At 43.8% G+C, this 25,166-nt stretch overlaps 1 protein-coding gene across 1 annotated transcript in view; it reads right to left on the reverse strand.

The window, feature by feature from the left end:
• Window positions 1–25,166, reverse strand: part of LOC144498638 (voltage-dependent L-type calcium channel subunit alpha-1C-like) — a 1,025,631-nt gene that overhangs the window by 377,685 nt on the left and 622,780 nt on the right. Inside the window, exons 13-17 of the mRNA XM_078220060.1 lie at window positions 18,308–18,533; window positions 17,261–17,468; window positions 5,570–5,690; window positions 5,057–5,171; window positions 2,369–2,489 (exon numbers count right to left, since the gene is read on the reverse strand). Coding sequence (XP_078076186.1) covers window positions 2,369–2,489; window positions 5,057–5,171; window positions 5,570–5,690; window positions 17,261–17,468; window positions 18,308–18,533 — 791 coding nt within the window. The remainder of the gene's footprint in view (window positions 1–2,368; window positions 2,490–5,056; window positions 5,172–5,569; window positions 5,691–17,260; window positions 17,469–18,307; window positions 18,534–25,166) is intronic.

A 25,166-nucleotide genomic window follows, 5' to 3' on the forward strand; every position in this document is an offset into this window, starting at 1 on the left:
AGTATGGTATGAATCCTACCCATTCAATGCTGGAAGAAATTAATGCAATCTGAACGGCACTGGGCTCTTTGCTGATTTAAGTGGTGAGCGGAGTATAAAGTTTGCCAAACAAAACCTGTATGAGTTTCGAAATAAACTGAGTAGATATTTGGCCTTCCTTACTAAGAAGAAGGCAGACTCTTGGGCTATTTCCTCTGTGCTAGATTGCAAGGGGAAAAGGATGATTAAGATGGAGGATGTTAATAAGGCATTTAAAAGCTTCTCTGCCAATTTATACAAAACAGATCAGTCTGAACATGAACCAGTACATATGGAACATTTCTTCCCTTAAACTCCCAACGAATTCTGAAGAACCAAAGGTTGAACCTAAATGCCCCTACTTCAAAGGGGTAAGTGGTTTTTGCCTTGAGAGATCTTCAGTCTGGTAAGGCTCTGGGGCCTGATGGTTTGGGAGTGAATTTTATGAGGAATTTAAAGACTTGTGAATAGATCCCCTCATTGGTATGTTTAACCATTTATTCAAAGCAGTCTCAGTCCCTTTGAGAAGCAAGTATCTCCTTGATTTTGAAGGCAGGTACGAACCCTGAGGAATGTACAACCTATGGGCTACTTTTACTCTTGAATGTAAATTTGAAATTGTTGTATAAAACACTGGTGTTGTATCTAGAAAGAATCTTCCCCTTGATTATCCAGGGTGATTAGACTGGGTTCATAAAAGGCCGAAATTCATGGAACAATGTTAGGAGGTTATTAAATATTATTCAGGTCTTCCAAAAGCAAGGGTTAGATAGTTTAGTGATATCATTAAATGGAGAGAAAGCATTTGACCTGGTGTAGTGGAATTATTTATTCTATATTCTGCAGGAATTTGGGCTGGGGAAGGGAGAGCGGTGTTTGTTAAGTGGATGCTTTATAAAAATCCATTGGCAGCAGTTCTTACTAACGGTTTTAAAACTGATCAATTATCCAATACTGGGAACTATTTGAATCTCTGATTTAAATCACAGACTTTGAACGATTCAGACTAGTTACCCAGGAAAGGATAGAAGCATTATCTTCTCAGAAACACTTCTAACTCCTGGGCAACTATAGTACTTCCGCTCCCCCCCACCCCTCCTGCCACACCCCCTCTAATGGACCACCCAGAATACATCCTCCACTCCCCGACCACCCTCCTAACCCCACAACTGCCCTCCTAAACCCTACATACTAGCCTCCTACCCCTCTGACTACCATCCTGACCCCCACAGGACTTCCCTACTACCCTCCTGATATCCCAACTAAACCTCACCACTCAACTACCCTCCTGATACCCTGACAAACCTTCTCCCCATCCCGACTATCCCTCCAGCTATCACCCCCGTCACTGACCAGCTGAACCCCCTCATACTGATCACCAGATCCATCCACGACTACTCAACTCTGCCCCACTAACCACCCAATCCCAGCCCCCACCAACCTTCCAAACACCCCACGGAACAACTAACCCCCACTGACTACCCAACAAAAGATCCAACCCCTCTCTACTGACCATCTAACTTCCCCTTCCTTATCCTACCCACTTCCCTTAAACACTTACCTTCTCCCTGGCTTGTCAAAGTGGCTGGACTTTTAAACTTACCTGCTTTACGGCAGCTACTGCCATTAAAAATGAGGCATGGCTTTCTTTTCCCCAACACTCCTGCACTCGATAGAAGGACTGCACTGCACTATTCTCACCCAGCCCAAGTCAGAAGGTCAGGCAAGAAATCTGTGGCTACATTTCAGTGTAATTCAATAAGAGCGGAGTGCCACTCCACAGATGTTCTGGCTCATAATACTGAAATCACGTGTAGTTAATCAGTCAGAATTGCATGATGCCCAAAGCACCCAAGATCATAAGTATATATGATTAAGCAGTATAGAGTGAATCTACTCAGATTTACATAGAAATTACAATGTGGAAATAAATTGTTTGGCCCAACAAGTCAATAGATGTGCATCTAACAGTCTCCTTAAGTCCACGCGCACTACTCTGTTTTGACATAAAAGTGAGCATTAACCTTAAAAGGAATCACCAGCTTTGCATGCTTAATTAAAATTTCAAGTCTGACTTTTTTTTAAAAACTATCCCTCAAATGTTATGCATGTTAGCTGAAGGTAATGTTTGTACATCATCAATCTTACCTAAATGAAGGAGAGAACTATGTAATGAATCATCACATCATTCTTGTTCACATTCTAATTTCAAAGTGTCAGAGACAGAATTTTGGAAGATCATTTGGTTGCCTTGTCAACCAAGTAATAAAATATGATACAGGAAAGAACCATATAAAAAAATGAATATGATTGCCTTCAACAATCAACAGTGTCAGGCCCTTAAACAAACCTTTGTAGCAGGAGGCATGTCTCCATCTGCAGTGATTGTCTTTAATTCAATTTTTTCTGCTTTCTTCTCCTCATCTATTGGCTGTTTCTCATTATCTGCCGACTTTTCTGGGCTGGAGTTCCTAAAAACATAAAAAGTTTTTTTTCTGAGAAAACTTGCAGAAACGTTAACATGGAATATAAACATAACTTGTACAATGTAAAACACTAAATCACAGTAACAAAAAAATTGCTGAAAAAGTCCTTCTTCACCTGTATGTGTATGAAGCAAATTTTCTACATACATGATGTAACTCTTCCATCTTTGCAAAGACTATACAGGATTTGCATATCAATATGAATGCCATGTCCATGTGCTAATTCAACATTGCTAGCCTATTCACAAATGTCAAAGATGCCGTAGACATCTGTACTGCATCACAATATCATGGTGATTTAGATGCACTACAATGTCTGAATCTGTAGTCATTGAACTCATATAGTTGAGTTCAGTTTTAATACCACTATATATGTCCAAATAGATGGTGTTACCATGGGATCCCATCTAGACCCAGGTCTCTCAAACATCTTTATCAGTTTTCACATAAAATGCATCTTCGATGGATTGGCACCTAACCTCCTATTCCTTGCATATTTCCGACATGTAGATAATATGCTTTCTATATTCAAATAGCTGCATAGGAACACAGGAACAGGAGTAGTTGATTCAGCTCCTCAAGCTTGCTTTGCCATTTACTCAGATCATGGATGATCTCTTACCTCAACACCTTCTTCCCGCACTCCCCCCATATCCCTTAATGTTATTGGTATCTCAAAATCTATCAACCTCTGCTTTGAACACACTTAATGACTGAGCCACTGTAGCCACCTGAATTCCAAAGATTTATCTTATCAAAGAATTTTATTCTTATCAAAGAATTCCAAAGATTTATTGCTCTCTGACTGAAGAAATTCCTCCTCATTTGAGTCCAAAATGGCCTACCTCATTTTGTGACTGTGTTCCTCAGTTCTAAACCCCCCAGTCAGGGGGAATATCCTTCCAGCATCTACCATGTTGAGCCCTGCAAGAATTCTGAACACTTAAATGAGATCACCTTTCATTCTTCTAAATTCTTGAGGACATAGGCCCAGTCTCCTAATCTATCCTCATACGATGATCCCACCTTCCCTGGGATTAGTCTGGTGGACCCTTGTTGTACTTCCTCTCTGGCTGGCATATCCTTCCTAAGATAAGGAGACCAAAACTGTACACAATACTGCAGCTGTGTCTCACCAAGGTGCTAAACAGCTGCAGCAACTCTTCCTTTTTGCTGTACTCAAATCTTGCAATAAGGGTTAACAAACCATTTGCCTTCCTAAGTTTTTGTTGCACCTTTCAGTGATTTACGAACAAGAACACCTTAGCCTCTTTGGACATTAACATTTCCCAGTATCTCCCCATTGAAGAAATATTTTGCATTTGTCCTACCAAAGTGCATTATTCCATATTTTTTCCACATTATTCCATCTACCATGTGCTTGTCCACTCACCCAGTCTGTCTAAATCTCCATAAAGCTTCTTTGCATTGTCCTCACAACTCACATTCTCACCAAGTTGTGTGCCATAGCAAATTTGGAAATATTACATTTGGTCCTCACATCCAAATCACTGATATAGATTATGAATGGCTGTGGCTCAAATACTGATCTTTGTGATATTCCACTAGTCATAACCTGTTAGCATCTAATAGGTTCTGTCGATGAATTTTAAGTACCCAGTAGCTTAAGGCAAGAACATGAACAGGTGTTGGGTATTAATTGGTTAATTGTACTCAAATGTGTATCTAAAGAGTCAGCCAGCACTGGGTGTCTGGTGTTAGAATGCATACTGTTATTATGCAACATGGATGGTTCTCTCCACTCATAGGATGCTGCCATCAAGCCAAAAAGATGTTCTGCCTGAGAGTAATGTGGAATATGAATTTCAGTGCTGTTTTAATGCTAGGTCACACATCTGAATAACTTGTGGATTGTATCAAACAGCATGTCCCTTTGGCTGATCACAACAGGCAAAGTACTGACCGTACACAACCAGTCTATACTTGCAAAACTTAAAACATAGTGTTGAACATTAGATGTGATTCCACAATTAGACAATACTTGCTAAACCATCCTAATTGTGCTGAAAACTAATTTAAGATCATTAGTTGGAATTGCAGTGAGGCTCACTTACGCATACTGGAAGCCACATATATTCACACACAGGGCCCTGCGCTTTACAGACTGAAGGCACATGTCCATGTATCACACCTTTTCCATCTAAATAATAGCCTTGGGACCACCATTGCCTGGTTTATCCCCCATGGCAATGCCTCAACCACTTAGAGTCGACCTGCCTGGTTTGAATTTGAAACAAAAGCATGACAGTTAATAGTTCTCTGCTGCATTCTCCATGGCAACCCTTCTTCAAATCAGAGTCCACTTGCCAACCAACTAACATTCTCTTCTCAGGCAGTATAAATTGTTGTTCTCTTTACTGTTAGTTTATCTTGCGTAGCTATCCTAATGAGTGCAAGATGAAAAACTCTGATAGTATATCTCTTTTTTTTTAGAAACAGTTGAATCAAAGGGCTTTAGACTAAAAAGCTAATAAAAATGGCCTCCACAATGTAAAATCAGACAGGGAACAAAATATTACTGAAATCATTACCTGGCTAGTTTTCTGCGCTCCTTTTCTTCTTCTTCCTCCTTCTGGGCAGAAGTCAAACTTTCAGCATCAGCCAGATTGTCCACAGCGATGGCCAAGAATACATTTAATAATATATCTGTTTGCAGGCAGAGTCAAGGTAATTATAGTTTTTTGATTACTGCAATATTTAGCAAGACAGGTTATCTATGTAACTATGCAATAACAATGTCACTTATTGTGGTATGCTGTATTGAAGTTTCTTTTCCATATGCTGAAAATATGTATGATTTTGTAACATCAAAATAAAATTTGATCTTATGTTCATCCTAAACAGTTCAAAATTATATGTGGAGCAAAAATGTCCAGAACTACATGGTTTTGCAATTAAAGATGGTGATTTCAAAATCCCAGTCATTTTGTTGCGATTATACCTTATCGTATCTTTGGTGATTATTTCAACAACCTGGTTAGCTTTCACAATTCTAACAACTGCGTTCTTAAAATCCTGTCACAGCCTGAATCGCAGAAAGATACAGTTCCCACAGATGAAGAGGATGATGAAGTAAATACAGACCAACATTCCTGGGAAAGATGGTCCTCCATATGCCCTTATCCCATCATACATCACGGAGTTCCAGTCTTCACCTGTCAGGATCTACAGAAAACACAAAACGGAAGTCTCTATCATAAAACCAGGCGAATAAAGGAAGAATACAAAATTCTTTCATTTTGGACCATTAATACATTCCAGGGATGGGACAAGGCTGAAATAACTCACATATGACTGGTGTTTGAGAGTTCTGCACCTCACAATACTAAATGAGTATTTTTTCATTAAATTATCATGTCATGACACAAATATTAATTTGGATGAATTAGGATATCATGCATGAATATATGGGCATAAAACCTGTTTGAGAAAATGTAGGGCTATAGGAACAGGATCAGGGTTTTCACAGACCTTTAAACCTGTTCCATCATTCTATTAAGTCAACCTCTCAAATACTGTTCACCATTCTACTCAATCTTAGCTCATCTACACCACAACTTAATTTAAGCACCTTGGCCTGGATCTTCCTGGAGACTCTGGGGCATATCCAAAATGGATGATGGACCCCGCATCCAGAAATCCCACCTCCATATCCTGCAGAAACCATTTTCGCTTACGGCTTATTAAGATCATCCTCTAACATTTTAAACTTGATCAAATATAAATTAAGTTAATGAAATCTATCCTCATAATTAAAACCTTTAAAACCTAGTCTCAACCTAGTGAATCTGTTCTGTAGCCCTCTAAGGCAAATACACCTTTCCTGAGGTGCAGAAACCAAAACCAAACATGGTACCCCAAAAGGGTTCTGCCCAAGGCTGTATTCAATTGAAACATCACTTCTTCACTGTGTATTCCAACTCCCTTGAGATGAAGGCCACTATTTGATTTGTTTTTTTGATTTATTTTGTACACATGCATTAACTTCCAGCAATTTTTGTACATAAATCTCTTTAGTCCTCCACAGTTCATATTCTTTAACCATTAAGAAAATATATTTATTTGTATTCCTTACATCCAAAATGGATAACCTCGCACATTGGACTCCATCTTCCATAGTTTGGCCCAATCACTGTGCGGAACCATTGAACTTAATCTCTGGCAGAGGATGTGACCACTTTTGATTAGGAACCCAATTAACTAATTTGCACAAATTGCCAAGGTTCTTTAATTTGGTCATGGCATTAGCATCCCACCTTGGAATTAGGGAAAAAGGGTGTAATGACACATTCATTCTGTCAAAGGAAGGATTTTTAATTAAAGGAACCACAGCATCAGTTACAAGAGCTCACCAACACTTTGACTTTTGAGGCTGAAGCTGTTCCAGGAATGGAGAGGGGACATGAGAAGGCTGCTCCCCAGGTTTCTCACCCTTATTTGAGAGATCTACTATGGGATGTGAGTGGCTGCAGTGGTAGCTCTCAGCAGCACTGGAATAGGACAACTTCTCTAACCAACCAGATGTAGATAAGCAGTGGCCAAGGAAGACAACAGCAACATTGTGGTCTTTCCAACCTGTTGGCAGTGCACCAAAAGGATCCAGGACCTCAGGAAGATGGAAAAGGTGAGTGGCATGATACTTTCATGTGCTCAGCCCCACATTCTGAGTTTCCCAAGCATTCTTCTCATGTAAACACATACTGCAACACCATTCCTTTCTCTGCAGGCACCTCACATCCCCATCTGAGCAGCCAATAATTACACTCACTCTCAGCCTATATCCCTCCTGCATCAATCCCTCACAGTAACCCTCCACAAATGTTGTCCTCCCCTCTTATCACATAAGCCATTACCAATGCTCACATCTTTCTGCTTTCTCTTTTTGTAGTAGAGGAGAGCACACAATTTTGTGAAAGACAGCGACCCATGGTCGAGGCATCAGCTTTGGATATAAATGCCCATTAGCTTGACTGAGAAAGAGTTCAAATATTAGCATTGGCCTGCCATGACAACCTGATCCTCCTGAGAAGTTGATGCTCAGACATGCTAAGAGGTATGTCGACCCTGAGGATCTCACCTCCTTCCAGCTGTTCCTCCCTTCTACCCTGTTGCTTCTGCCCCTCATCAGAGGTGTATGGTGCAGCTGCATAAGCTACTCCCATACCACAAATCAGGTTGAAAGCAGGGAAGTGGAGCTGAAGCTGAAAGAAGAATAAGACAAGTGAAAGGCCTTCCAAGTAGTTGGCAATCACCTATCAAACAGGGAAAGCACTGTCTCAGTGAAAAGCAATCTCTCATGGTCAAGATGCTTCACTGATCAAAGCCTTCCCAGCTTGTCAGTTTCACTGAAGAAGCTCTTTCCACTGTACATTTGCCTCAGTGACCCCAACAAGTTGATGACCAGTCAGCAAACAGATCCCCTGGATAGGAAATTCAAAATTAAGGTTAGAAGGTCTTAATTTGATTCTTAAATACTGCTTAATGACTTATCTGACGGATCCAGGAGGATGCTTGCTTGCATTCAATCCCACATTCAATTCTGTGCCATAGTAACCCTGAACAGATTGGAACAAGGTCAGGATCCAACCAAAAGTCAATTTCAGAGGATTTAACACCCTGCACCAAATCTGCCCTCACCCCCTTACTGGGAAAGATCAGCCAAACCATGTCTATCTATGACCCTTTGTAATTTCCTGCTCCCAAATGCATAACTTACTGTGCCACTTGTCAAGAAATAGTAACTTACCTGATTTCCAGGTGGAGGTCAAGAATTATAAGTCCTGATATGTTCTTAGAGTTTCTGGACATGTACAAATCAGGAATGAGCTGTGCCTGCACAACTTGATACTTGAGATTGTTAGGTTGGGGATAAGCACCCAGTGCACCTGCTTGGAGAGAGCAGCACAAAAATCCAATGGAACCCAGGATTTGGACATCATAATGAGAAACGTCCAGGGACAGAGGAATGGAAGAAAGGACATGGAGAAGTCCCAGAGAAGTAAAGGGGAACCAGGAAGAGGTCCAGTGAGAGAGAGGGAGAAGACCAGGAAGGAGTCAACAGGAAGAGGTCACTGGGTGGGGGAGACCACTGGTGTGACCAAGACAGATCCCTCTGTCACCAGGGAGAGAAACCACTAGGGAGAGGAGAAAGGAAAGAGGCTCCAAGCTATAAAAGTGCTGAGGTTGACAAGGTCCAAGCAGTGAGGGCTTTGAAGAAGATGTGGAGAGCTGAAAAAGCAGCAGGAAGTTGGTGATTTTGTACTGTGGGGACAACATTAACCCTTTGGAGCAGTGGTGTTCTGCTTAGCATGGCTGAAAATTTGAAGTTATGCTTGTAAGTTGGTGCCAGAGTGCTGTCTCAAGAATCCAGAGGAACGTAATAAGGGAGATGAAATTGAAACACTATGAAGGGAGCAGATATTGAGGCAATTTTGGTCAGAGTAGCTTTGAGGGAATTCAGAGCCTAGATCTTTGAAAGTGGAGACTTAGAATCCTTTGTGAGGAAGATAAAAATTTTAACAAGATTGATTAACTCAGAATGGATAATGATGTCTGCAGATTTGCTGAGAAATTTGAGGGATCTGTCTTGGTCACACCTGCCATATATAAGGCAAAGTGGTGTGTTTGATCAATTTACCTGTTAATTCATAGGTACCTCTTGTTAATTCTGAATGTTAGAGTATAAGACAGATGTTGTAAATTGTTTGACTTTTCTGACTTTGTAGAGCAAAGTTTATTTTGTTTGTTCAAAAACTCTGGAATCTTGTGTCTTTATTTTCTTAACAAGTAATTACCTGTGAACTCAAACTTTGTCTAACTTAAACAAAAGGTTACTGATCCCTAACTGGAGTTAAGGGTGGCATGGTGGCAGAGTGGTTAGTACTGCTGCCTCACAGCGCCAGGGACCCAGATTCAATTCCGGCCTTGGGTGACTGTCTGTGTGGAGTTTGCACATTCTCCCAATGTCTGTGTGGGTTTCCTCCAGGTGCTCCGGTTTCCTCCCACAGCCCAAAGCTTTACAGGTTAGGTGGATTGGCCATGGTGAATTGCCCCTTAGTGTCCCAAGATGCGTAGGTTGGATGAATTAGTCATGGTAAATGTGTGAGGTTATGGGGATAAAGCGGTGCACAGGGCCTGAGTATGATACTCTATCAAAGAGTTGGTGCAGACTTGAGGGGCCGAAAAGGCCTCCTTCTGCACTGTAGGGATTCTATGAACTGGATTGTACCAAATAATGTCTCTCAAGCATGTCACAAAGTTTCCTCCAATTCTGTGTACTTTTCTTTTTACTAATAATTTTTTTTGCATGAAGTTTTATCAAATGCCTTTTGAAAGTCCATACAGACAACATCATTGACAATCTCCTATCCATTACGTAATGATCCACTCAAAAGACTGAACGAGGTTAGTCAGGTATGTTTTGTCTTTCACAACTCTATGTTAACTCTCATCAACTTGTCCAGATGCTCAGTCATTATGTATCTGATGATAAACTCCAATAATTTTCCCATAACTAACAGTCTGTAGTTACCTGCCTTCTGCTGTACCCCCTCTACATAAGTAGTGAGTAGCATTTACATAAGAACATAAGAACTAGGAGCAAGAGTAGGCCATCTGGCCCCTCGAACCTGCTCCGCCATTCAATAAGATCATGGCTGATCTTTTTGTGGACTCAGCTCCACTTGCCCGTCTGCTCACCATAACCCTTAATTCCTTTACTGTTCAAAAATGTATCTATCCTTGCCTTAAAAACATTCAATGAGGTAACCTCAACTGCTTCACTGGGCAGGGAATTCCAAGATTAACAACCCTTTGTGTGAAGAAGTTCCTCCTCAACTCAGTCCTAAATCTGCTCCCCCTTATTTTGAGGCCATGCCGCCTAGTTCTAGATTCACCTGCCAGTGGAAACAACCTCCCTGATTCTATCTTATCTATTCCCTTCATAATCTTATATATTTCTATAAAATCTCCCCTCATTCTTCTGAATTCCAATGAGTATAGTCCCAGTCTGGGAGCACAGGAAACATGGGCAGGCAGCCCAACTGTTTTTCAATTTTTTGGATGCAAGGGCAGGATAACAGGGGAATGGGGCAGATGCTGGATGAGAAGTTGGGAGTTTCAGGGAGTGAGTTAAGTTGGTGTTTTTGTAGCTTTGAGAGAGTGATTTCTGTATTGGGCTCAACACGCAAGTCGGTATTGTTTACTCAGCAGGAGCACCTCCTCCTCTGAGGAGGAGGATAGGGAACAAAGAGGGAGGAGGCTTGGCAGAGGAGCAGGCACTGGATCATGAGGGACAGCAGGAAGGACAAGAAGTATGCCCCCACAGAAGACGTTACTACTCAGTTGCCAGGGTACAGGCAGCATTCAAACCACTTGAACATGAACAAGGTCCATGCCGCAGATAGTTATGTCTTTCAAGAAAAGTCATGACGAGCATTTGCCAGATGGTTGGTCTGGAGATAGCCTCCAATTGTGTGGGTGGATACCCAGTGGTCACTCTGTCATGAAACTCTTATGCCTCTGGATCATTCCAGGGCACAGTAGGTGATCTTTGCGGAGTCTCGCAGTCAGCTACAAACAGCTATGTCAAGCTGGTGACTTAAGCTTTGTTCAGGCATATTAGAACATGAATTCATTTCAGGAAGGACCACGTCAACCAGGTTGAGCAGGCCAGAGGCTTTGCCACCATTGCAGGTTTCCCTTGCATGCAGGGTGCCATAGATTGCATCCATGTGAGCACCAAGGCACCAGCCAACCAGTCAGGCACATTTGTGACCAGGGAGGGTTTCCACTCAATGAACTTTCAGAGAGTCTGTGACAACAGGATTCTACAGCTCTATGCAAGGTCCTCGGGCAACTCTCATGATGCCTACATACTACGGTACTCACAAGTGCCAAGGGTCTTTGCTGGTTCAGCTCGCCTCAAAAGATAGCTGATTGGTGACAATGGGCATTCGCTGAAGAGGTGATTGATGACACCTGTCAGGTGCCTGAGGACAGAGGCAGAGGAGAGATGCAACAACTGCAATGTATCCACAAGGGCCGTGGTGGAGTAGACTATTGGGCTGCTGAAGATAAGGTTCTGGTGCCTCGACCGATCCAGGATGCCCTGCAGTATCTTCCCAAACAAATGTCGCTCATCGTAGTTGTCTGCTGAGCTCTCCATAATCGTGCTCTCTCCAGAGGTGGACCTCTGGACCAGGAGGACAAGGTGGCTGATGCACCTGGATCAGAAGAGGACACCAACGTTGACTCAGATGCAGATCCCGGGCAGCCAGAGGGCTGGGACAAGCAGGTTGACATTAGGAACGTGGGGGCAGGAGGGCCCGATTCAATGCTTTTTCAGTTAGCTTGCCATGCCCTCCACTCCCACAGAGTCTGTGTGCATCACTCCAATCCCAATCACCTCATAGTGAACCACTCTATGAGCCCAAATGCCTGACTAATTAAGATTTACACCCCAGATGTCTGTCCACAGCCATTTATCAAGTTGAAACCATCTGAGCACCCTGGACATTGATGTTTGTGAGCAATAAGAATTTAATGGTAACAACAGTCACATAACACAGTGTCCAGCTGGATACTCTACAGAGATGGTGAGAGGTAAGGAAATTAAAAGCTCCCTGTTCAAAGCCTGGTTGTGCTTGCTTGACTTGAATTTACATTTGCATGTGGGTGTCGCCCTCCCCTGTCTCTCAGAAGTATGAGAAGCAGGTTGTTGTTGCCTGCTTCTCATACTTGGGACAAAGTGCCCATGCCCAGGGGGCAGCTTGGCACTGCCCACCGGGCATGGGGCTGTACCAAGGGGGCGGGGCCTGAGGGGGCAGGGCTTAGGGGGCAATCAGTGGGGGTGAGGAGTCCTGCTGCCACTCTGCATTGGGATTGATGGGTGCAGGAGGGAGGCCAGTGATCGGGGGTGGGCTGCAGGGGTGACTGTGCTGCGGGGGGGGGGGGGTCTGCAGATCGTGGCTGTCCGGGACAGGGGCGGTGGTTCGGGGCTGGTCTGGGAATGGTTGGGGGGGGCCGCAATCAGGCCGTAGTGGGGGCGGGGGGACAGCACTGAGGGGTCCCGAGCTGGCCAGCGATCGAGGCAGCCAATAAATGGGAGGCTGACAGAGCGGGGCCACTGTGCATGTACAGAGGCCTGTTGTTTTCAGCCTCCCGGGCGGGTATAGGCCCCCCCCCCCCCCCCCCTGAAATTTAGTTATAATCATGCTGGTGACCACCGGTGCACAGAGTGTGGAAAATTCTAGTGTGAACTCCCACTGAAAAAACCAGCGTGAATTATTCCAGTTTTCCCGCAAATTCAGCACATCGAATTTTTTTGGGAGAATTCCGGACATTGGGGTTAAACAAACAAAACTGACCACATTTTTAGCTGACAATTTAAATTACAGTGGTGAGCCTCATGAGTATCAAATTATCGAAACAAATGATCCCAAGGGACCATTTGTTCCAAAACAACAGGGGGGAGGTCCCTGATTTCCAATTCTGCTGGTTCAAGTAATATATCTGACATACCTGCACAAAAATAAGCCATAAAACAGGCTTTGAATATTTTTGTTGACGGGTCCTCTCTGGTGGAGGACAATGATAGAATAACAGGATGTGGAATATATGTAGAGGAATACCTCTCGGTGAATTAGCTTTAAAGCTACCTAGTGGAATGAGTGCTCAAGCAGCCAAATTGGCAGGTGTGGCTTACGTGGTTAGTCACCCTGATAAGTTTCTGTCACCTGTAGATATACACTCGGACAGCATGTATGTTTGCAATAGCTTCACTGACATCCAGCCATTGTAGGAAACTAGAGATTTTGGGGGCGATTCTCCCATTTCATGCAAGTCGGGGTGGGAGATGCGCATTGCCGGCCTTGTTCTGGGATTTGCACATGCGCCGGGAACGCATGCGCATCTCCCAGAGCCGGCGAACAGTCGCCGGTCAGACCACGCTGGAAACTGGCGGGAAGGCAGGTAAGTCATTTGAATCTTTTTAAAATGTATTTTAAATGTATTTTAAATGTCATTATCGGAAACTTGCCAGTCCCGATTGAATCTCCCACCCCACCAGGAGTACTTTATTCCGGCGGGGTTTAGAGTAGCTCCCCACGTTTGGGGAACTAGTGGAGACACCGCCAGAATGAAGGGGCGGGCAATAAAGGCCCCCCAGGAGGTCATAAGGTGGGGGTGTGGTGTCCCTGGGCATGGGCACTCTGGCAGTGCCAGCCTGTGACCCTTGGCACTGCCAAAGGGGCAAAGTGCCCATGTCCAGGGGGCACCTTGGCACTGCCCACTGGGCATCGGGCAGTGCCAAGGGGGCGGGACCTATAGTGGGTGGGGCCTAAGGTTGATTGGTGGGGGTGGGGCCACTCTGTACGGCGATTGGTCTGGGATGGAGGGAGGGCAGCGATTGGGGCGGGCTGGGGTGGGGGGGGTTGCTGGTCTGACGGGGGAGTGTCTGACCCCTGGGGGGGGGGGTGTCAGGTGGGTGGGGGGTCTACTGGGGTGAGGGGGGGTGGGGGGATCGCCACTACTGGGGGGGTTGGGCTGGACATCGGGGCGCTTCGGGGCGGGGGGAAGGGGATCAGGGCTGGCCCAGGAATTGTTGTGGGGGCCACGATTGGGCCATGGGGGGAGCTGGAGGGGCAGCACTGCAGGAGTCCCGGGCTGGCCAGCAATTGAGCTGGTCAGCAAACAGGGAGACTGACAAATTGGGACCACTGTGCATCCATAGAGTTCCAGAATTGTCAGACTCTGGTGCGAATAGGCCCCGCCCCCCTGGTTTTTAATGAGATTCATTATTCGGACCTCTGCAGTGCAGAGAGTGGGGAGATTCGCGTGTGAAATTGAACTGAGAAAACAGTCGTGATCTAGAAGTTTTCCCAACAATTCAGCACTTTTGGGAGAATCGCCCCCTTTGTTTCAGTAGACAGAAAACCTCTACCATCAGCACCCTTACTAAATACATTTTCCAAATTCCCCAAGGACGGGAATGCTAGATTGTTAAGGTTAAGGCATATCATGTAATCTCTCCTGTTGGGAATTTTTGAGCAGATGAATTGGCAAAACAAGGTGTTTGAGAGGAAAGATTATGACAAGCCTCTCCTGAGTGAAAAGATAGATGCTGTTACTGTTTGCAACGATCACTGCTAAGCACGGTTCACAAATAATTACATGAACCGTGCAATTCTTCAAAGCACTGGAAACACCATTCATGAGTATTGAATCTGATTCCAACAGCAACATGTTAAATGAAAACAGGAATTAAATGAGGCTACACCTGATGTCAGCCAATATCCTCCTTGTGAGAGAATTCTACATTCCCACTTATGCCCGATAACCTTTCACTCCCTTGCTTATCAAGAATGTATCTACCTCTGCCTTAAAAATATTCAGATTCTGCTTCTACCACCTTTTGAGCAAAGGAGTTCCAAAGACTCATGCCCTCAGAGAAACAATTCTCCTCATCTCAGTTTTGAATGGATGATCCCTTATTTTTAAAATGTGACCCCTAATTCTAGATTCATCCACAAGAGAAAACATCCTTTTCACATTTGTCCCTGTCAAGACCCCTCAGGATCAAATATGTTTCAATCAAGTTGCCTCTTACTCTTCTAAACTCCAGAGGATACAACCCAAGCCTGTCCAATCTTTCCTCATAAGACAACCATCCCATTCCTGGTGTGAATCTGGTAAACCTTCTCTGAATGGCTTGCAACCCACTTACATCCTTCCTTAAATAAGGAGACCAATGCTGTACACAGTACTCCAGGCCCTGTTTCACTGAAACATAATGGGGGCGATTCTCCCAGCCCACTGTGCTGCTCGAGTAACGAAGCTGGCAGGGAGACATCAGTGGCAGCCATTTTGCGGGATTCACACTGGGTGTCTCGGCCTCCATACATCTCCCAGGGTAAGTTTTTTAGTGTCATCAGCTTCACGCCGATTTTGATTATCACACGGAAATTTAAATTTCCATATGATTAGCAGGCACAGGATGGTAGTCTCCGGGCCGACTAGTGTCTTCCCACCCCCGCCGGGAATGGTTCCCTCCAGCGGCATTTACAGCTGCTCCCCATTAATGGGGAACGGGCGTCCGACTCCGCTGGAGTGATCAGAGGCCATTGGGGTCCCTCCAGGAGGTCGAGGGTAGGGGGTGCCTCTCGGGCAGTGCCAGCCTGGTACCCTGGCACTGCCTAAGGGGCAAATTGGCACTTCCCACTGGGGGGTACATAGGGCTGGCCCAGGGAGATCCGGGAGGTCAGCGATCTGGGTTGGGGGGTTGGGGTTTGGAAGGCCAACAATCAAGGGGGTTGCAGGACTGGCCAGCAATCGGGAAGGCCAGTGATCAGGAGGCTAACGATGGGGTGGCCAGTGTGCATGCGCCGATCTCCACACTGATAGATTAGTGCTTGCGCAATGGCCCGCTCAGCACTATGCTGCCGGCCACTCAGGTGGGAATAGGCCCCGCCCCTATTTTCCAGAGTGAACCCCGCTGAGGCACTCTGCAGTGCTTAGAGTGTCGGAGATTCGCTCTGGTAAGTTCTCTAAAAAAACGGGGGGAATTACTGACGTTTTGCCGCACATAGAACTTAGAATTTTTTTGGGAGAATCCTGGCCAACTTTTGTATTCAATTCCCCTCATAATAACCAAGAGCATTCTACTAGCTTTTGTAATTATTTGCTGTACTTGCATACTAACCTCTGGTAATCAGGAACTAGGACATCCAGATTCCACTGTATCTCAGAGCTCTGCAATTTCTCAGCCTTTAGATAATATGCTTCATTTTTATTCTTCCTGCCATATTTCATATTTTCCTGCATTTGCTCCATTTGCCAGATCTTTGCCCACTCATTTAATTTATCTACATCCCTTTGTCACCTCCTTATGTCCGCTTCACAACTTACTTTCCTACCTATCTTTGTATCATACCATACCTTTAGTCCCTTCATCCAAGTCATTAATATAAATGGTAAAATGTTCAGGCCTAGCATTAATCTCTATGCACCCCACTCACTCCATCTTGCAAACTAGAAAATGACTCATTTATGCCTACTCTCTGTTTCCCTTTTGGTTCACCAATTTTCTATACATGCCAATATTTACTCCCTACACCATGAGGTTTTACTTTCCTTTGTTGTGGGACCTTTTCAAATGCCTTATAGGCAGCATATTGAGAGATCTTGTGTCACCAATAGTTTTCTGGAAGGACCCAGAGGTGAAGAAATTCAGGGCTGTAATTTCATTTGCAGCCTCTGGTAATGTATGCCCACTTTGCCCTCTTGGAAGGAGGTCTTCTTCCAGAAGGCTGCAAATGTCATATTACAAAAGCCTGAGCATCCTGAGGCATCCTTGCTCTATCACGTTGAGGAGGCTCACCCTCCCATGTGGACTCTGTGCTGGGCATAATGCTTCCTTCAAGCTGGAGCTCTGATAGCAAAATGGGAGAATCTCTAAAGGAATGCCATTATATAATTTATAATCCTGAAAGGTAAACAAATCACTGAGCACAACCATGTAAAGTACTTCATGTTTAGGACAAATAACTTATAATAAAGGATGGAGGATTCAGGGAAAAATAAGCCATTAGCTGTTGGGACTTAATAATTCAATAGCATTATAGATTTAAAGAGGTTTATTTATTTGGATTTCAATGTGCTAACAATGTAGTTACAAGGTTGTAACCAGGTTCAATGCTTTGACTAAGTATATATTGTTGAAAATAACCATTACATACCTGGAAGACAGTGAGAAGGGACTGAGGAAAGTTATCAAATGTACTCCGTTTTGTTTCCATCTCATCAAAATTGAACTTTCCTCCAAAAAGTTGCATGCCCAAGAGTGAAAAAATGATGATAAAAAGGAAGAGGAGCAGCAACAAAGAAGCAATTGAACGAACTGAATTCAAAAGGGAAGCTACCAGATTACTCAAGGAATTCCAATATCTAAAGGTAGAAACAAAGAAGTTAATTATGCACTTATTCACAAATTTCAGGATGGATATTCTTAAGTATTTTATTATATTAATTATTCCAGACTGAATTTGACATATTTCTTTTGCTGTAGCTAACTAATATTGTTATTTTTTAAAGTGTATAGGCAGACTTGAAAAGGACAGTCACCCACTGCATCATCAAGCTCTCTCATGAATGGGACAAGAGTTTCACCCTATTAATTTGGGTTGCATTCAAATTTTATCACAGAGAAAAGGAGAATGCTTTTCTTCCACACCATCAACCAATCCCTAAATCTTGCTTAAAATAAAATTAGTTCCTTTGTGGAAATTAATTCTCCAACAGCTTTATTGTTTTATACTCAATTTATATGGTTTCCAAATATTTATGCCACACTTGAGAATGCTATTCCAAAATTTCATATTTTAATGCAGAGCATGTTATGTCCCTCTCTAATTAATGCAATTGTACTTGAGAGTTTAATTAATCTGTTCAAAAATAGATGTTCTAAACTTATAGAAATGTTATATTTTACAACAAAATAATAAACATTTATGTTGTTTGACTTCTGCTCAATGCACCACTGAGGTCGTTTTGGTTATCTGTATTAATCTTACCTAATGATTTCCCAGATTAATTTCAAATTTAATATATTATGAATTATATCCAATTAATGATGTTGAATTATTCATTAGTACAGAATTTATAAGTGACCAAGTCAATCCATTTGACTCCTTGATATAATTGTATTCTTACTCTTACAGGTGTGCATACAATTCATTTGCTATATTAAAATGTAAATATCATAAAGTGAAAAAATAATTTATTACCTTGTAATTTTAAATATCCTCAGAAGTCGCACACAGCGGAGCACTGAAATACCAAGTGGGGACATGATCTTGGTCTCCACTAGAATAGTCTCAAGGATTCCCCCACAGACAATGAAACAGTCAAAACGGTTAAAGAGTGATACAAAATAAGCTTGAAGTCCAAGACTGTACATCTTAAGAAGCATTTCACCAGTGAAAAGCGCCAAAAGGACTTTGTTTGCAGTGTCTACAAAATAAAATAAAACAATTAAAAGCAATTGCTCCTTCCCACAATTTCCTTTCCCTTTTCTCTTTACTGTTCTATGAGGAAGCAACTTACAGTTAGATATGGCAGATGATGGCAGATGATGGCAGTCTTTAGGTTAGTTTACTCTTATGGCCATTATTGCATGAGCTTAGACTAACTATCAATCACAATACATATTGGAACTTAACGAAGTCCTGTCTAAATCAGCAACTTCCAGTAATCAATCATGAGTTATAACCCTGACTGATTTTCTCCATTGTAGCTGAGGGAAATCGAAGTCAAATGTATCATCATCAGTGTATGAGAAATCAACAAATTCAGAACAGACCAGGGAGTGAGTCTGGACCTGTGGTGTGAGGCTCAGCGCCGTATTATGAAGTGCATTTACAAAGTGTGCCAAACTGCAACATTTTAGAAAATAAACAAACACTGAGAATTTAACAGGAATTAATGTACATTAATATGAAAAAGTAACTATAAAGTAATAGAATTAAGCATTTTTCAGTTACACACAGACCTGGATGTTGCATTCAGCAGAGAACAAACAACAAAGAAAATTACAGCACAGAAACAGGCCCATCGGCCCTCCAAGCCTGCACCGACCATGCTGCCCGACTGATCTAAAACCCCTACCCTTCTGGGGACCATATCCCTCTATTCCCATCCTATTCATGTATTTGTCCAGATGCCCCTTAAAACTCACTGTCGTATCTGCTTCCACTACCTCCCCCGGCAGCAAGTTCCAGGCACCCACCACCCTCGGTGTAAAAAACATGCCTCGTACATCTCCTTTAAACCTTGTCCCTCGTACCTTAAACCTATGCCCCCTAGTAATTGACTCTTCCACCCTGGGAAAAAGCTTCTGACTATCCACTCTGTCCATGCCCCTCATAATCTTGTAGACTTCTATCTGGTCGCCCCTCAACCTCCGTTGTTCCAGTGAGAACAAACCAAATTTCTCCAATCTTTCCTCATAGCTAATCTCTCCATGCCAGGCAACATCCTGGTAAATCTCTTCTGTACCCTCTCCCAAGCCTCCACATCCTTCTGGTAGTGTGGCGACCAGAATTGAACACTATATTCTAAGTGCGGCCTAACTAAGGTTCTATAAAGCTGTAACGTGACTTACCAATTTTTAAACTCAATGCTCCAGCCGATGAAGGCAAGCATGCCACATGCCTTCTTGACTATCTTCTCCACCTGAGTTGCCACTTTCAGTGACCTCTGCACCTGTACACTCAGATCCCTCTGCCTATCCATACTCTTAAGGGTTCTGCCATTTACTGTATATTTCCTATCTTTATTAGATCTTCCAAAATGCATTACCTCACATTTGTCTGGATTAAACTCCATCTGCCATCTCTCCGCCCAAGCCACCAACTGATCTATATCCAGCTGTATCCTCTGATGGTCCTCATCACTGTCCGCAAATCCATCAACCTTTGTGTCGTCCGCAAACTTACAAATCAAACCAGTTATATTTTCCTCCAAACCATTTATATATATTACAAACAGCAAAGGTCCCAGCACTGATCCCCGAAGAACACCACTTGTCACAGCCCTCCATTCAGAAACACATCCTTCCACTGTTACTCTCTGTCTTTTATGATCGATGATGTGGAGATGCCGGCGTTGGACTGGGGTAAGCACAGTAAGAAGTCTCACAACACCAGGTTAAAGTCCAACAGGTTTATTTGGTAGCAAATACCATAAGCTTTCGGAGCACTGCTCCTTCGTCAGATGGAGTGGATATCTGCTCTCAAACAGTGCACAGACACAGAAATCAAGTTACAGAATACTAATTAGAGTGCGAATCTCTACAACCAGCCAGGTCTTAAAGGTACAGACAATGTGGGTGGAGGGAGCATTCAACACAGGTTAAAGAGATGTGTATTGTCTCCAGACAGAACAGCTCGTGAGATTCTGCAAGATCAGGGGGAAGGCTGTTCCCTTTTTATGATCGAGCCAGTTCTGTATCCATCTTGTCAGCCCACCTCTGATCCCATACGACTTCACCTTCTGCACCAGCCCGCCATGAGGAAACTTGTCAAAGACCTTACTGAAGTCCATGTAGACAACATCCGTTGCCCTACCCTCATCAATCATCTTCGTCACTTCCTCGAAAAACTTTATCAAGTTAGTGAGACATGACCTCCCCTTCACAAAACCATGTTGCGTCTCGCTAAAACATCCACTTATTTCCAAGTGGGAGTAAATCCTGTCTCAAAGAATCCTCTCCAATAATTTCCCTACCACTGGCGTAAGGCTCCCCGGCCTGTAATTACCTGGATTATTCTTGCTACCCTTCTTAACCAAAGGAACAACATTGGCTATTCTCCAATCCTCTGGGATCTCCCCTGTAGTCGGTGAGGATACAAAGATTTCTCTCAAGGCCCCAGCAATTTCTTCCCTTGCGTCTCTCAATATTTTGGGGTATATCCCATCAGGTCCTGGGGACTTGTCTACCTTAATGTTTCTCAAGAACCCCAATACCGCCTCCTTTTTGATCTCAACATGACTCAAACTATCTACACACCCTTTCCCAGATTCATCATCCACCAAGTCCTTCTCTTTGGTGAATACTGACGCAAAGTATTCATTTAATACATCGCCCATTTCCTCTGGCTCCATGCATAGATTCCCTCCCCTGTCCTTGAGTGGGCCAACCCACTCCCTGGCTACTCTCTTGCTCTTTATATATGTATAAAAAGCCTTGGGATTTTCCTTAATCCTGCTGGCCAATGATTTTTTGTGACCTCTTTTAGCCTTCTTGTACAGAAGCAAATGTGTTTGTCACTGACTTCAAAGAAAGCTGTCCACAAAGGTCTAACAATCTCTGTGGCATAGAAACCCCTTTCCTGCTGTCATCTGTGGTTTAGTTGGTATCCTCGCTCTGAACCATAAGTTTCCAGGTTCAAGTCCCATGCCAGGGCTTAAGCATATAAAAATTAAGACTGACATTCCACAGCAGTACAAAGAGAGCATTGCACAGTAGGAAGTATAATCTTTTAGATGCAATGTTAAACAAGGTCCAATCAGCCTGTTCAGGTGGATGTAAAAGATCCTATGGCACCATTTGAAGAACAGCAGGGGAGTTATCCCTGATGTCCTGGCCAATATCAACCCCAATCAACATCACAAGAACAGACTATCTGGTCATTATCTCACTGTCAGCCACATTTGTAAATGTTGGCTGAATATGGATGTTAGTTCGTGAAACCGACTCAACTGAAGCTGAAGCTGAAGAAGCAGAAGTCGGAACATGAATCTGATAGGATGTCAAGAGGCTCTCCTCATGTTCAGCAAATTGATCTCATTAAGCAGGGCAAGCAATCAATTCCATTGAAGCACTTTCACAAAGAGTGAACGAGAAAGTAAAATGCATCGAATTTTTACTTTTAAATAAAATTTTACGAAGAGTGAAATAATTTTTTTGGCAGTAGTTATGAAATACACCATTAAAACCCAGTTACATTCTACTGACAATCTGTGCAACTTTTCAAGAGTTTTTACAGTGACACTAACAGAGTAAAAGGAAATATTTTCATCAGTTCAATAATTTCTACTTGACTGTAATCTGGGGCAGCTTCAACAGAGTACCCAAGGGTAAATGTAAAATCACTGGCATTAGTTTCTGGATTTCTAGATGTAACCAATGCATGTTGAATTTTTGTTCTGGGGTTTGGACCCAACATTGGGCGAACAGCTGGGTCTTAAGCCCATAACCCATTGGGAATAAACATGTGACAGGTTTTAGAATTAAAGGTCACTAATTGACAGAATGCAAAAGAGAGGGCTCATTCAGGTTTTGGAGAGCCCAGCTTGCCATCTGACCATCCATGGAAGTGAGCCTTGATTGTGAAGAGTACAGACCTGATTCAAGACAGCAGCAATGCAGTGCAAGATAAAAGAGAATGGGGGGAGGGTGAGGTGGAGGTGGTCAGGGGAGAGGAAGGAGAAGAGAGAGACAGAGAGAGGTGGGGGGCGGGGTGGGGGAAGAGGGAGGGGGAAAGAGTGCAGTAAGTTGATTGGCTGGTGAGTTTGTTGCTGTGTTTTTCTTTCTCCAAACCACTTAGGGAGTTAATCCAAGGAGCTGAGAAATTTTTTAAAAACTTTATTTCGATAAGTTAAGTAAACATTTAAATGAACTTCTACATATTTAAGTGAGATCAGCAGAAGTTCCGGAAAAACTCAGCAGGTCTGGCAGCACCTGTGGAGAGAGAAACAGCCAATGTTTCAAGTCCAATATGACTCCTTCAGAAATTGAGTAGCTGCTGAATTTATTTTTAAGTGGTAAGTTTTATAGACAGAGGAACAGCAGGGCAGCTTTGACATGTCAAGTGCAAACCTCTGCCATGTGGTATATCCAGGATGCTTCCCATGTTTTTGATAACTACTTGGGCAGGAAGTGTCGTCACCAGCAGCACCTTGAACTCTAGAGTTCGGAGCTGGAACAGCAGCTAGTGTCACTGCAGTTCATTCATGAGGTTGACAGCATCGTGGATAGCATATCTATAGATGTGGTTACCCAGAGCTTGAGAGTACGCAGGCAGAGAGGGAATGGGTGACCACATGACAGTGAAGAAGAAACAGGTAGGCAGTGCAGGAGTCTCCAACCAGTATTCAGTTCTGAATACTAATGAGAGGAATGGTTCAACAAGGGAGTGCAGCCAGAGGCAGGTCCATGGTACCACTGTTTGCTTAGTTGTATGGTGGGGGTTCTGTGCTACAGGGGAGCGGTTGCACAAGGAAGATTGGACGTGCAATAATGATAAGAGATTCAATAGCCAAGGAAATAGATAGGTTTTTCTGCAGCTGCAGACATGAATCCAAAATGGTATGTTGTCTCCCCAGTGCCAAGATTAAGGATATGATTGAATGGTTGCAGAGCATCCTGAGGGGGAAGAGTGAGCAGCCAGCATGTCACAATCCTCATCAGTATTAATGACATAGGTAGAAACAGGGATGTGGGCTGCAGTCAGAATTTAGAGAGCTAGGTAGGAAATAAGCAACAAGATCTCAATCTCAAAACTGCTCCGAGTTCCACGTGCAAGTGAGTATACAAATGGGAGAATAAAGCAGATACATGCGTGGCTATAAAGATGGCACAGGAGGGAGGACTTTAGATTCCTGTTCAGTACAGGCTGAAAGGTTGTATCTAAAAAGAGATGGGACCAATTTTCTTGCAGGAAGATTTCTTAGAGCTATTAAGGAGGGTTTTAACTAACTTGGGGGTATGTGGAAACCAACTGGCAATATGAAATAGAAATACAAAGAACAGTACAGCACAGGAAATACCAAGACAACCAGAATACTGGGAGAGACAGATAATATCAGAAAATAAAATGGTAAGGGAGTCGGTGGGTTCAGCATAAGGGGGGAAAGTAATAAAGTCTAAATTAAGATTGCTGTGAATTTATGAGAATGCAGAGTGTAGTGCATATGAACATATGAATTAGGTGCAGCAGTAGCTCATTCAAACCCTTGAACCTGCTCCACCATTCAATAAGATCATGGCTGATTGGGGCCTCAACTCCACATTCCACCTATCCCTGATAACTTTTGACTCCCTTGTTAGTCAAGAATCTATCTACCTTTGCTTTTAAAATATTCAATGACCCTGCCTCCCCTGCTCGCCAAGGAAAAGAGTTCCAAAGACTAATGACCATCTGAGAGAAAAGTTTTCTTCTCATCTCCATTTTAAATATTTTTAAGCTGTGCCTTTGAACTCGAGTCTTTCCCACAAGGGAAAACATCCTTTCAGCATCCATCATGTCAAGTCCCCTCAGGGTCTTATTATATGCTTCAGTAAGATCACAGGGACGATTCTTCCAGCCTGCAGCAGGCCGGGACACTCAAGAGGAGGCTGTTTAGAGGCTCCATGCTGGGTGCCGCGGCCTCCAGGAGTCTCCGGCAGCCGGATTTTGTGCCAGAAAGTGGCGCGGAGCTAAATAAATTATTCAAATCTTCATTTGAATGTATTTTAAATCTAATTAGTGGGCCTGGGACTGATGTCTCTGGGCCCGCTAGCTTCTCCCCCCTCGCCAGGAGTAGTTCATTCCAGAGCAGTTTACAACAGCTCCCCACTTGCGGGGAGCTGGTGGCCTAACCCCACTGGAGTGAAGAAAGGCCATCGAGGCCCACAGTAGGTTGGGGGCAAGGGGGCTGCCACCATGGGCACTTCCAGCTTGGCATGCCACCCTAACTCCTGGCACTGCCCAAGGGGCAAAGTGGCAATGCCAAGGGACACCTTGGCACTGTCCATTGAGCATCGGGTAGTGCCAAGAGGGCGGGGCCTCTGGGGGGAGATCAGTGGGGGTGAGGGGTCCTGCTGCCACTCTGCATTTTGGGTTGGATGACAGAGGGTGGGAGGCCAGCGATCGGGGCTGACCATCAGGGTGGGGGGGTTGGCCTGCAGGGGAGGTTGGGGCAGGTGGGGGGTCAGGGCTGTCGATGGGGAGGGAGAAATTGGGAGATCCGGGCTGCCGGGGTGGGGAGGGTGGAGGAGAGAGATCGAGGCGGGCAAGGGGGCAGGGGATGGGGGGGGGGGTTTGAGGCTGCCACGTCCGGGGGGGCCAGCGATCGGGCTGTGAGGGGTCTGTGTGCCAGCGA

This window comes from Mustelus asterias, chromosome 9 (genome assembly GCF_964213995.1).
Source record: "Mustelus asterias chromosome 9, sMusAst1.hap1.1, whole genome shotgun sequence".
NCBI classification, from domain to species: domain Eukaryota; kingdom Metazoa; phylum Chordata; class Chondrichthyes; order Carcharhiniformes; family Triakidae; genus Mustelus; species Mustelus asterias.